Source organism: Poromitra crassiceps (genome assembly GCF_964638095.1).
Source record: "Poromitra crassiceps genome assembly, chromosome: 13".
Classification (NCBI taxonomy): Eukaryota; Metazoa; Chordata; class Actinopteri; order Beryciformes; family Melamphaidae; genus Poromitra; species Poromitra crassiceps.
Window position 1 is genome coordinate 7,538,742 of NC_139644.1, and position 14,578 is coordinate 7,553,319.

The following is a 14,578-nucleotide window of genomic DNA, read 5'->3' on the forward strand; positions in this document are numbered from 1 at the left end:
GTTGTGTGTTCCTTGCCCTTGTTATGAATTTGGTTGTAGTGTTTGATTTGCTTGTGTTTGCTTGTCTTATGTAGGTAGTGTTCGTATCCTGGCCAGTTTACTAGACTAGAATCTGTATTGGGCCTAAGTCATCTGACTCTTCTTGCATTTTGATCTTTTGGTAAACGTAAGCCTAAATCACAGGGATGAACAGGAAGTGTTTGGAGCTAGCTGCACTGCACATGTCTAAGGGTTATTACATTATGCATCGTAGCTAATGATTCCTTACTTTTTATACAATTAGCCATGGGCACGTATGTCAGAAGTTTCCGCTACAGTGGGATCGTACCTAAACGAAGGCTATGAAAGAAGCTGTTTTGAAATTGTTCTATCTTACATGTAATTTTCAGATGTGAACGTAGCTATTTTGCTTGTGCCCGTTTGTGCAGTGCAGGGAGCAGCAGATACCTCCCAATTCCCTACATGAATCCCAGGTGTTTGTCCTCCGTAGCTTCTCCCATGTCCCTTCCCCACCCACCAATCCTGTCCCCTCTCACCTGTATAGAAATCATAGCTTTAAATGGTACACCACTTTGTAGTTTTCTTAAAAAGCTTAAAGCCGGATTTCAGATCATATACCTGTATGTGCTACTTTAAAATATATATTTCAATATTTATTGTAAAAGAAAAAGTGGTAACCAGTAATTGAGATTAACCTGGCTAGAACAGTGAAGAGAAGCTAGCGTGTTCAGTAGCTAATCTCCCCTTTTCTTTCCTTCTTTCATACGTCCCTTTCCCCCTGCTCCCTCCTCTGCGTTCTCTTCTCCTCCTTGTTTGTGCCCGTGCACAGATGTGATCAGTGCGGCCGCGGCTACCGCCACGCCAGCTCCCTCCTCAACCACAAGAACACCCACACCGTCGGCATCTACCACTGCGCCGTGTGCCTCAAGACCTACTCCAACCTGCTCGCCCTGAAGAACCACCGCCGCATCCACTCCGAGATGCGGCGCTACCGCTGCCACGACTGCGGCAAGGCCTTCCGCGTCGCCTCCCAGCTCTACAACCACAAGCGCGTCCACCAGAAGCAGCGGGAGCTGACCTGCCGGTCCTGCCAGCGCGCCTTCCCCACCCAGGCCAGCTTCAGGCTCCACCTGGAGATCACCCACGGCCAGACGCCCCAGCCTCGCCAGCCCAGACCCCAGCAGCCCCGGCCGGGGGGCTCCCAGGACCTGGGCTGGGGCTCGGGCCTGGACCTCACCCTGATGCAAGCGCAGGGACTCCACCCCAAAGCTCGCGGCCGCGGCGGCGCCGGGGTCGTCAAGTCCCACGTTTGCGACCAGTGCGGCCGGGCCTACCGCCACGCCAGCTCCCTGCTCAACCACAAGAACAGCCACAAGACGGGCACCTACTTCTGCAACTCCTGCCAGAAGGAGTTCCCCAACCTGATGTCCCTCAAGAACCACCGGCGCATCCACACCGAGCCCAAACGCTACCAGTGCCCCGACTGTGGCAAGTCCTTCCGTGTCTCCACCCAGCTCATCTGCCACCGCCGCATCCACACCAAGGAGAAGCCCTTCTCCTGCCCGCAGTGTGACAAGCGCTTCTCCTCCAGGTCCAACCTGAGGCACCACATGAAGGTGCACTGGAGCGGCTCAACGGCGCCCCCTTCCATGGCCATGGGCGCGCCCAACTTCCTGGGTATGCCCGGCGGCCCCTTCATATAGGCTAAGGGATGCGGGAGGGGGTTGGGCAAGTTATGGGTAAGGGAGAGCCAATCAAATGCCCAGGTTTCTGGAGGTGCCAAAAAAGGTGTTCTTCCTCCTGCTTGCACTCCTCTTCTTCTCCTCATTCTCCATGTGTGGCTGTGCTGTAAGAGAGTAGGTGTGTCTGAAGGACAGGTTGCATGACTTAGACACAGTCCAGACCCTGCATGCCACACACGCACGCACACACACGCACACACACACACACACACACACACACACACACACGCACACACACACTTGCAATGCAGGAGGGAGAACACAACATGGACGCCACACACACACACGTGGGAGAGATGACTCAAAATGGAGGACATGCACACACTCCCATTCATACACATCTCCGCCATCTTGCTTTCTCTGGCCTGTATTGATGCAGTGGCCTTTCTGATTGGACGTTCCTACAAGGCCCTGGTTTCTAGAACTGTAATTCTCTGGTAGTCCCGCCCACACGTGAGTCTGACGGACTGACTGACAGGCAGGCAGACGGACAGGCAGACATGGACTGTTAGACAGACGTGCTGTAGTTATTTCCCATAACTACACGGACTGATTACCTGCCTCAACTCCCTGCTGCATGTTGCCCCGTAAAGCCGCGGTGCTCAGACCTCTCTCAGCCTGGGATGATGAGAGAGGGCTTGATCACACGGGGACGTTATGTGACGTGGGGCCTGGCTCTGAGCCAAACCTGCAGCCTAACAAACCAGAGTGTCAAAAGCAGCCCAGATCAAAAGAGACTCTGAAGTCCTGTTGTAGCGACTTGAGTGACGGACTGACTTGACAGGCTGAGCGCCTCGGGGGGGCGGGGCCTGCTCTAACTAGAACGGCCAGATGGAAAGGGGTGTGTCCACAGGTCTGGAGGCACAAAGCCTGGACCAACGATGTCTGTTTCATACTCCAGTAACGAGCCATCTTGTCCATTTCAACCCAAGGAGCTGATTGGTCTCATGTTGAAGTTGCGTTCTCTGTTTTCTCCACACACACGGCTCCACCCCATCCCATATGTTGCAATGTTTGATTATAATAATAAGGGTCGGTCTTTTCTTTTCTCGCGGCCTTTGTCCCAGCGTTTTTAAACCATTTTATATTCTGGGTCCGTTTTCAAAAGCTGGTTTCAAGTGTGAGCAATACATTGCCAGTGAGCGCCGCTACGTTTTTATTTTTTATTTTATTTTGTATATGTAACCGGTTTGAGGAGAGCGATGACTCTAGGACGGCTCTAAGGGTCCGTTAGCTTCTGTTTTTAACTTTCTTTATGTGTGTCTCTTGCAGCACGAAGATGAGCTTCAAAATCTTGTAGGTCACGCCCACCCCCCCTCCCCCAACAGACCACTTCCTGGCTCTCTGATTGGCTGCCTCGTTGACATCACACTTGTAGAATTCTCCCCCCGCTTTGCCCCCCGCCCGATCCTGATCTCTCTCAAAACGTCCCTCTGGGTCAGACTTGTACTGTACGCCGCCCGCACACCCAAACCAGCTAAACGTGTACAGCTCATAGGTTGTGGTGACGCAAAAAGAGGAGGGGAAAAAAACGAAAAATCAAAAATTAAAAACCGAGTACAGAACATGTATATTGTTAGGCCTGTGCCGGCATATTTTTTGGGTTTGTTTGATCCTGTATTGTAATCGTACTTCTGACTGTATTACAGTATCTACAGTACCTCTTTTATAAGAAGGAAAAAAAAGACAGATCCTTGTAGTAATGCATTTATTTATATTATTATTGATTATTGATTATTAACACTTGTAATGGACGGCGCTAGTCTTTTAGGATGTGTGAGTTTAGAGCTGTGTTGATGTAAAACACCCCCCCTCCTTTCCTCTTCCTGACATGGAGCCAGCTAAAATGGACTCCCCGTAAAGAACACTCTTGTTGGACGAGACTATTATCCTCCTGTTTTAACTCGGGGTTGGTTTGGGGGGGAAAAAAGAAAGGACCCAGGCAAACTGTTCTTCTAATGTGTGTTTTGATTGCAGTACGTACGACGGTTAAGGAACTTATTACTACACGATGAGAAATGTTTTTTCTTTTTCCTTGCCTTCGACAAAGTGATGTTGTGACGGTCTTTCTCTCTCAAACAGCCTCCTCTCTTCCCCGCTTTTTCTCTTCACCAAGGTTGACTGAACTTTTTCCTGTTCCACCAAATCAAACTCACTCGAAAGGGACGACTTGGTGATTTCCCTTTTTTTTTTTTTTTAAGTGCATTCAGTCGTCATTTGAACCTTTTTATTTTTATGTTACACTTTTACCGTAACCTCTTGTATTTATTGGTGTTTTATTGGTTTCATTTTTATTTAATTGCGTTATGACTATTTGGACGCCTCGGTGGGTTGAAACACAGTTTTTTGTCAGCGTTTTTTCAGGAGCACTGGTGCTAGTAAAGTCAAGCCGTTAAAGTGACCGTCAAGTGCTGTAGGAGTGGATGTGATCGATCTAGAACACAGAAATAACTGTACATTCTCTCATCTTTATTTTCTCCCTCTGTCTCCACCGATTTGATTTGTCTGTTATGTGAGTTATGAGTGGACATTTTCCCGCCTGCATTTCAAGTAGTTTTAGAGAGAATAAGAAAAAGAAAAAAAGGATTGGTTTTGAACAAGTATAACCCCTTCGTTTTAAGTTCTAACTTTTGTTTTGTTTCCATGCATATATGTAATGCTTACTATACACTTTTATAAACTATGTTTTGATAATTCATTTCTTAACAAAAAAAACTTGTCCATATACTATAACCCTTACTGCTGAGTACTGAAAATAAATAGCTGGAAAACAAAAAGAGTGGAGATCAGTGTTGTCAATTACCTGCTTCTCATGGCCGGTACGGATAAGAGAACCCATATTTTCCAACCGTTTTTTAAGAACCTGTTAATAACCTGTAGTTTACACCTGAGCTGTCCAAATCTAACCGACATCACTGTTGTTAGCCTGAAACATAGAACACGTGTGACTCTTCAAATGTTAATTTATTTTTTTCTAGAAAAGTAGAAAACAAATATACTTTGGCTTTTATGGAGCATTTTGCTTAAGATTTTTTTTTTTGGGGGGGGGGGGGGGGGGGGGGGGCATTAGCAGAGCAAGTGAAGTATATGTGGGTGAAAAATACAACCTATGGGTCATGATATATGCTTTTGGTTTAATGATTTTCACCACTAATTCATGGGTGTTGATTTCAAGATTCATTTTAATAGTGAGTAATCCGATTACAAACAAGAATTTGGTGACTTATAATATTGACTTATTGATGAGCTCTCCTGTGACTGATGAGGTGAAATAAATGAAGCTTTCACAGTAGTAATGACATGCCTTCCTGTCTGCGAACTGAAAAGGATTGGTCAGATATCCTGTAGATATTCTTATATATTATATATATTGGACTGTAGATATTCTTGCCTCACCAACTCTCGGGAAAAAAATCCTTATTTTCCATGAGATCAAAAGTGAAGAAGCTTCACGTCCTGCTTTGCCAGCAGCAACTAAAAACACGTTTTCAGTAGTGCCAAAGCTTATCCGTTTTCCACTGTAAGACAGTGGGGCCAATTGTGGCCCGATTTTAGGTGGCCCTCTGCTTGTCTCAAAATATACTATATGTGGCCCTCCTCCACACAGTATATGTGGCCCTCCACACAGTATATGTGGCTCCTCCTCCACACAGTATTGGTTTATCAAGCAAGTTCAATTCAATTTTCTTTCCATTCACTTAACGATGACAGCACTATCATACAGTTTGTAGACAAGCACCAAGTAGGAACTATGTAGGCAGAACAAATCTTTTCAGATGGTAAACACAGTCTTGAGAGTATATTGTATTGTATTGTGATGTTTTTATTTATTTAATTTTTTATAACCCACATGATGCAAGAAGCAGCTGACCCCCCCAAGCCCCCCCCCCCCCCCCCCCCCCGGTATCTTCACATGATATAATCTGGCCCCCATTCAAAAAGGTTTGGACACCCCTGCGTAAGATGTGTAACACTTTCGCCCTGGTAACACTTTATTTGGATAGTCCACCTACAGAGAGTCGACAGTTAAATTGTAACAGCTTATTAGTTGATTAGATTCTCTCATCAACTTGGATACAAATCTGCACAACTTCAGTGCCAACTCTCTGCCCGTCTGTGTTCATTGTGCCAACATTGTCTTTGCCGATGTGTCTGTATTAATGTTATTTGTTTAGCTGGACTGACTCTTTTTGATGCTTGTTGCCGACTCCTGTCTCGTTTAACTCTGCGATGCTGTCTTCGTGCTCTATTCTTAGATTGTATTTTTACACGTCGTGTTTTGATGTTTCTCTTTATAGCTTTACCTTTTCTTTTGAATCTTTTTTTTTTCTGGTGACTTCTTAAGAACAGCCCAGAGACAGCAGATGTTGTAAAATATCTCTGGCTAACTCTTGGCACATTTACATGTATGTTTATTAATGAGCAATGCACATTAATTAACATTAACAATGCAGCATCCCTGGTATCCCTGTTAAATACCTGTCAAGCCAAGCTGAAATAAATCAATCTATATGTGACAATTCGTGAACATCGCTACATATTGGCCTGCGTGCAGGCCAGGTGTGTAGGACAGGTGTGCAGGACAGGTGTGCGACACGGGAAGCGAGCAGAATCTAATAAGCTGTTGAAACATTACAAGTACTCTAGCTTGCAGGCACACTATCCAAATAAAGTCTTACCCTTTGCTCTCTCTGTGTAAGAATGAAAAATCATGTTCAGAGTTTTGATCTTGTCTTCAACATTGTCGAAGTTTGGATGCTTGGATGAAAGATTGTCCTGTAACTGGAATTTCCCAACGTTGACCCCCATGACCCCAAACATCCGGCCCGCAGAACACTGCAGATGAAGCATGTTTTCACATCTGGAGTTTTTCTCTTAACGTGTCTCTGAGCTGCTGTGCAGAGTCACACAGCACTGGACTGGTAACATGTTGAATTGTCTTATTATTAAAGGATAAGTTCACCCAAAAATAAAAATCATGGCATTATCTACTCATGCCCATGGAGGGCGGGTGTCCCCTCCCCCCCACACAAAACATTTGTGGAGTTTCACAGCAAAATACTTGCAGAATTCTCCTCAATTGAATGAATGGGGTCCAACTTTCAAATGTAATAAACAAAGCTTCCGTATTGCTCACTGACCTCATCCAAGTCGCCACAAGCCCTGAGATGCCAAGTTGACTTGATGACTTGAAAGATGTCATTTGCACCCTGTTTGTAGCTGAAATCTGTAGCAGGCTACAGCAGCTACCGATGTTCTTGCTTCTTCCTTCGGCTGCGGGGAAGATTTAATCTCAAATTAATGTAAACGTAAATTAGATTTTCAATTATTGGATTCAGGTTGTACGTCCGTCCGATGTTCGTTAACGCAATGTCTGAGGAACGCCTTGACTTTATTTATCCATATCCATCTTGATTTATCCATATACGTGTGACATTTTAATGTTACTTCCTGCTTGTGTGCTGCTATTTGTTTTAAAGAACCTTTCCAGGTTCTATTTGGAGACCGATCCAGTTCCGGGATGCTCAGTATGTCAGACCTGGACTTCACCCACATGTAGAACCTTCTCAGTCCAAAGCTCCTGGTGTGCCAGTCCTCTCCCTGCAGTACTGCACATCTCAGACTCTGTGCTCCACAGCTTGGTGTTCTTCATGTATTCTGACTGATGGAATCAGCCTCAACTCGGCTAGTCGCTTAAGTCTTCTGAGGTCACACGGAAATATCCAGATGCTGGTGATTTTCAACTGCTAGTTGTGTTGTCATCAGTGTAGCATTTTGCTAATCAGTTATGTTGAGTGTTTCATTTTGAATCCTACCGTCATAATGGGTTGATACCTGATCTCCTAATTCATGATGCAGATAGAAAATGTATCATGGCTCTCCATAAAGCACCAAGCCCCATGAATTCTTCTTATATTCATACTTCTAAGAGAGTGTGCCGTTATAAGCGCTTCACTTACAAAAGTATAGCAGTTTAAAGGGGAGCTTTGCCGTTTTTCGGCCAGCTTTCTCATTACAATGATGGTAGTATAATGCAAATGAGTGATGGTTACCCTCCTGTAGCAGGAGCTCCCTGTTCCTCATTTGGATTCTGCGACCAAATGATCTCCTTGACCTCCAAACGATGCAGCGCCTCATCTGATGTGTCGTCATTGTAATGATACAAAGCTGCTTGAACATCTGCTCAAATCTTCCTTTTGAAGAATTCTGCAGATTTACACTAAATGTCAGGATTTTGAGCTGCGTTCAACTACTAAATTCCCATAAACATTGATTTTCAGCAGGGAGTGTTTAGTATCACTAATGATTCAACTTTGTTTTAAATATTGAGTGATGAGCATCAGTGCAGTACTGTATGAAATTCAACTGTTTCCTTGTATTTAAATGTGTTTTTGGTGCCTGTTTGGACAGGTCCATCTTGTGTTGAAATCTGTTGTGGTGCCTGTTTGGACAGGTCCATCTTGTGTTGAAATCTGTTGTGGTGCCTGTTTGGACAGGTCCATCTTGTGCTGAAGTCTGTTGTGGTGCCTGTTTGGACAGGTCCAGGTCCATGTATATTTGAAAGCCAGATGTAAATGGGACATGAACTAGTGATGGGAATTACGGCTCTTTGAAGGGAGCCGGATCTTATGGCTCCGTTCCTTTCTGAGAGCCGTTCAAAATAGCGGCTCCTCATTCCTTTTTTTTAATGGGGCGCGCACTACTGTTTCTCTGAGAAATCACTACGGTAATATAATGATATGGTATGATTTGAATCAGATTTGATTAGACCCACCACTATTTCATTTTGCATCAGTGGACTGCAGCAGCATTAAATTACTCATACAGTATTTCCAGACCTAATGTCAATAAACTGCATTGTAAACATTACACAAGGTGACACCATATCATCTGCTTATTTAGTCAGTTAATTTACTGACTAAGCTGAAAGTTGGCTGTCCTTGATGCAATTCATGCAACACTTCGCTACCCAGAAAGTCGGCAGATGCACTCCGGTTTTGATATTAAGCTGAGTCCGCCCACCCAGGCCAGCTACAGCATGCGCCTAACGAGTGCACCCGACCTATCCTCCCTGCCCCATGCTGCCTGCTCAGCAGACTAGCAGAGGGAGGGAGGGAGGTCTAACCTGTGTGCTGGCTGGGGAGCGGCAGGCAGTGAAATTTGGGCACAACATTAAAACGAACGGCTCTCAAGTAGGACTCGGTTCCCTTCGTTCATAGCAAAGAGCCGTTCAATAGATTCGGGTCATTCGCGAACGTCACAACACTAACATGAACGGAGCCTGGCTCCTTTCAGCCTCTGCTGGGCTGCTCTCTGCCTGATCTCTACCAGTCTCTTCACTCCTGTCTTTCTGCATGTGCCCACAATAAAGATTTGTTTGAGAAAGATCTGACACTGTTGAATGCTGACACACTACTGTACATGCTTGGGGTGTAATCCCCTTTGACTGAATGAGTTCCAACTGATTTAGGTTGGTTTGTAATATTAGCCCCTTGTTAGATCATCATGGACATCAACATTTATGGACATTCAATTCAAAATGTCACCCTCAGCCCCAGGCAGCACTTGCCAGGAATGTGGTAATTTTGTGAAATGCAAAATCGATGTACATTAGGTAACGCTTGACTTGGATAGTCCGCCTCCAGAGGGTCTACAGTATGCGTAATGTTTCAACAGCTTATTGGTTCAAATTCCCCAATTTAACTGTTTCAATTTGTAGATGTTTAACAGATGATGTTTGCTTCCAGTTCCACACACCTGATTCTCATCACCTGGAGCGACTAAATTCTTCTGAGAATGTGTCTATGTTCCTGAATTGTCACATAATTATTTACTGTCATCTGTTAAACATCTACAGACTAAGCAAACCAGTTCAATTGTTGAATGTCGGCTAATAAGCTGTTGACATGTTACAAATACGGTACTCTACTGTCGGTGGACTATCAGATAAAGAGTTACCTGACTGCTTTCCAAACTCAACCCCAAAACTGGCCCGGAATGTCAAAGCTGGTCATTTTGTGAAATGCGCACAAGATGAACACTATTCTACCCTGTTCCACCATATTGTGTCCCCAGCCTAATTAAACCATATTGTGTCCCCAGCCTAATTAAACCATATTGTGTCCCCAGCCTAATTAAACCAAATCACTGTTGGAGGGGAGCAAAATGGCAGGCGATTAGAGATGAAAATAGTAATAGGAGAGGTATGTCAGGATGCCCTGCCTAAAACTCCTCCCAGCTTCTGCTGTGGACAGTCAGCTCTGGAGACTCATTTAAAGACATTCTTTTTTACTTTTTTTTTTTTTTTTTTACATTGTACAATAATTTCAGTGTATGATAAAAATATCTACCTCCAATAATTAGTTTATATAATTATTTGAAATGATGCAAATGTTGATGTGAATGTAGCCTATTGGCATTCAGATACAATTTTCATGAACTGCAACATTGGATTTGGTCCATCATTTGTGTGTAAGAAGAACCCGTTCTACGCGAGTCCCCTGGTTTCCCAAATGTAATCTCAGGTCAGAGGATCTGAGGTACGAGCAAAAGTCATGAAATCCAGAAACATCCATCGGTCCTACTGGTCCAATCCAATCAGGCAACCGACACGGACTGCTTTATGGGGAAATCAAACCATGTAAAAAATATATAATATTGTTTTTGTTGCTGTAACCTTTTCAAAAGCATAGCAGTCATTCATATGTTCAGTCGGGAACACTTGGGGTCCATTGTGTTCTGAGTGGGGATGCTAAACCTGTTTCATGGCTGCAGAAGCTCTAGGATCTCCTGAGGTCTTTCCATGACCGTTACTCTGGTTTTTCCTTCTCCTGCTAAATGTATTTTAATGCGTCAGATGGGTGCAAGTGTTCTCTGGACCTTTGGACTTCTTACTACTTGTTTCCTGTCATGTTTGTCGATCTAGGACTTTAAGCTTGTTCTACTGTCGTGGTAATTGTCACTCTGGATAAGAGTGCAGGCAAAATGCCTCAAATTTAAATGTAATGGACGTCATGCTTTGCAATAAAGGACCCATATGACACCATTCTTGTACATTTGGACGACTCCATGTGGTGAAAAGACACTAGTGCACCTGGTATGGGATCAAGGGTAGACAACTGCGATAGAATGACTTTGATTTGCATGTCTGTTAAGAGTTTCAGGTTTTTTAGACTTGGTTTCATGGTTTCCTACTTACTGTCGTAGTCTTGCTTTTTTTGTTTGGTTTGTCTGGATCCCTGTTGTATTTCCAAGTTGAATCCGAGTTGATTTTAATTTAAAACATTCTCTTCTCCCAGATCTGAGCCCGGTGAGTTCGACAAGCAGCACCAAGAACCACGTGTGCAACCAGTGTGGTCGGGGCTACCGCCACGCCAGCTCCCTGCTCAACCACAAGAACAGCCACAAGACGGGGACCTACTTCTGCAACTCCTGCCAGAAGGAGTTCCCCAACCTGATGTCCCTCAAGAACCACCGGCGCATCCACACCGAGCCCAAACGCTACCAGTGCCCCGACTGTGGCAAGTCCTTCCGTGTCTCCACTGCGCTCGTCAACCACCGCCGCATCCACACCAAGGAGAAGCCCTTCTCCTGCACCCAGTGTGACAAGCGCTTCTCCTCCAGGTCCAACCTGAGGCACCACATGAAGGTGCACTGGAGCAGCCCCCGTCTGTCCCGGGGATCCACCTCCGCCTTCCTCACCATCCCCTCAAGACCTTTCCTTTGAATGTCCCACCTCCTCACTGGTGTCTCACGGCCCTTTCCGCCAAGTGTCTGCACAGGGGAGACTTTGTGCTGGAGCAGTCTGGAGCAGTGGATCACCCTGACCAGACGGCAACGACACCCCAGACCACGTCGCCCCCTCAAGACTTTAAATAACTGCAGAGGGCCGAGTCTGTGGCTCCCAACAACTGAGGCAAAGGCACCTGAAATAACCAACCGCTGTGCATTTACAACTCGTTCTTCTGCAGCACCCCTACCCCCAACCCCCCTCAGCTAACCCACCCCTCCATCCACCATGCCCTAGCCTTCCATTCAGCTGATGATGTTCAATACAAGATCCTGTCCTTCCTCCCAGCATCCACTAGCTGTGTTTGGCTCCATGTCCCTGCACTGACACTGAGCTGAACATCTGGAAACTTGAGTTCTCTCTCCATTGACAATTAGTGGAATGTAATGTGTCTCGACTGACTGCAAGGAGCTCTGAAATTACCTTTCCACTGACAGTAAATAAATGGGGCTCGAACTTTCTCCACTGACGATGGACGAGGGCCATAGATTTCTCCACTGATAGTAAAAGGGGCTTTAAGTTCTCTAAGCAGGGCTTTGCTCTTTCCATTGACAGTGAATGTGCTCCACAAACACTTAATGGGTTTCTTCATCGACAGATCTCTATGTATTCCCAGTGACAGTAAACTGGTATCTGAGATTCACTCTCCTGTGACATTGAATGGAGTCCTGAAGCTTTCTCTCAACCCAAGTGAATGGGGTTTGGAGTTCCTCAAGTGATATTAAAGTGGACTTCAAGTTTCTCCATTCATGTTAAACTCTCCATTGACACTAAATGCTGGTAACTGTCAAGAGAGGTGGAGTCCTGCAGTATTGGTGCTTTTCGACATCTTTGGTCTAAAGGTTCTCCTGGTTCCTCTGTAGCCGAAAGCACAGCGAGCTCACATGGGTTATGGGTCTTGTCAGTGTACAATTGAATAGGCAGAGCAAGCCACCCTGTGAATGACCTGCTGCTCTGCGTTTGTATTGGTTCCAACAGAAAGCTCTGGTGTCATGAGTTCTAAATGATGTCTTCAGGGGCCTTCTCCAAACCTGCCAAGACACATTTCTGTGGAAACTTATACGCTAAATATCAGTTGGCACAGCTTCAGTTCCGTGGCCGGTGATCTCCACAATGTTTCCTCAACGCCCGACTCCCTCACTGTCTGTGAAACAACAGGTTCAGGGTTGCAGCAGAATAGGGAAGCCGGACCCTAAGGTTCTCTCTCCATGGACCGTGAACATTATTCTCAGTGTCTCCACTGACTGATAACGGTGCTGTTAGTAACTCGTCTAAACTGGAGAGGGAAAAGCAAAACAATGTGGTGTCCTTCCAGAGGATCCATCTCCACTGAAACCTACAGACATCTGCAACATGGAGAGAAAACAAATTGAACATTGACCTCTACCTCCCTCTGTGGCTGCAGAGGAGACTGATCGTATACAGATGTAAAGCAAAGGGCTTATGCAGTTGAAAGGACTATACTAATCTCTTTGTCTGCCCACATGCCTAATCACTCTTGGGACACACATGGCCGATGGCATTTCATGTACATGTGTCATTTGGTGGACAATTTTACCCAAAGAGCGCACCAATGGGACTCAAACCCCCTGACCCTGTGCGGTGTCAGTGTCACGCGCTCCCTTTTGAGCCAATTGTTGCCCTCGATGTAAAGGAACACGCCCACTTACGAACTGCATTGCCCCATGAGACTGTTTTCGGGGTAATTGGGGTCACGATATACGCAGTATACCAAGTTACTTGTAGAGCGTATCCACCACGTTCTCTGGATTATGATGGATTATACCCAGGCTAATCACTGTGGGACATGTATGGATGATGGAAGTCCCAAAAGGTCCAGCTCCTCTGCAGTCTACGCGCCTCCTCAACCAACGCAACGTCAATGAGTTGAAGATGAACGACTTGGCTTGACGTCAGTGGAGAGCTCTAGTTTCATATGGTTTTAATACTGTTTCAGAGGCCTCACATGCTTCATCACTGGGTTGGAGTGGATGGACTTGTGGACTGTAACCGAGTAAACCGAGAGGTCTCCGTGCTCTTCTGTCCGATTCAAACTGTTTTTAACGTGTGTTTCTTGCGGTTAAACCATATCGTTCTTCAAGACGGCAGCCAGGCTCTTAAAAAAGGGGATGGTTCACTGAATGCCGACTCTCTCTCTCTCTTCTCTCTCAGACTTCTCCGTGGTCTTCTCTCTCTCTTCTTCTTCTTTCTCAGACTTCTCTGTGGTCTTCTGCAGGAACAAAGCTGATGCCCGGGAGCCATGGAGTTTTGTTCCTGACGAAAATCACACAAAATGATCTTCAGGTTACTCAAAAGCAACCTGCCTACCAGCAACGTTGAATCCCCCGTCAGAGATGAGTTTGTTAAATCAGTGAATTATCCCTTTCTATTTCTTGTTAATCACCTTGTATTTGTATATTGTTTTGTTTTGTTTTTGGGGCACCTGTATTTTTGACGCTGTGCCTGATAGTTAACATATAGTTGAAGGGTTGTGGTACAAACTAAAGAAAAGTAGAATTTAAAAAAAGTGATGATGTGATGATATGTATTCTCTGCTTTCACTTGATGTTGCAATGCTCATCTGCAGCAGTCTTTAGGCTACTTCTTGGCCAAGCCACGAAGGCAGAATTCACAATTAATTTTGTAAAATCGTAAAATTGACCTTTAACCTTCTTCTTGGTCTCAATTTGAGGTTAGGGTTGAGAAGGACGTCCCTACTTCAGATTTGGTTTAAATCAATTATGTATATATATATATATATATATATATATATATATATATATATATATATATATATAATTCTGGCTTTGCAGCTTGGCCAGAGAGTATTCTGTCTCCAGCCATTTTGTTTCCCTCCTAGTAACCCTGCATTTATGGCATATTGGAATTTTGTGAGAAATAACCGTGTAACTCTGAGCCTCCATGGAGTGAAGCTGACTGGTACTGTAGCTCCAGCACCAACTGCAGCCCCATGACCTCTAGTGGCTTATCAGGTCCAGACAAGTGGATTGATCGCAGATCAAATCAAACTTGCTAATTTCTGCAC

The 14,578-nt window shown here is 45.1% G+C and overlaps 1 protein-coding gene and 1 long non-coding RNA gene across 2 annotated transcripts in view; both read left to right on the forward strand.

The window, feature by feature from the left end:
* Positions 1-11,469, forward strand: part of LOC310788643 (uncharacterized protein) — a gene marked incomplete at its 3' end in the record, with an annotated part of 45,838 nt that extends 34,369 nt beyond the window's left edge. The window contains exons 4-5 of the mRNA XM_083650171.1: positions 830-1,677; positions 11,042-11,469. Coding sequence (XP_083506297.1) covers positions 830-1,677; positions 11,042-11,469 — 1,276 coding nt within the window. The remainder of the gene's footprint in view (positions 1-829; positions 1,678-11,041) is intronic.
* Positions 1-14,578, forward strand: part of LOC310787434 — a 755,777-nt gene that overhangs the window by 543,515 nt on the left and 197,684 nt on the right. The window lies entirely within an intron of this gene.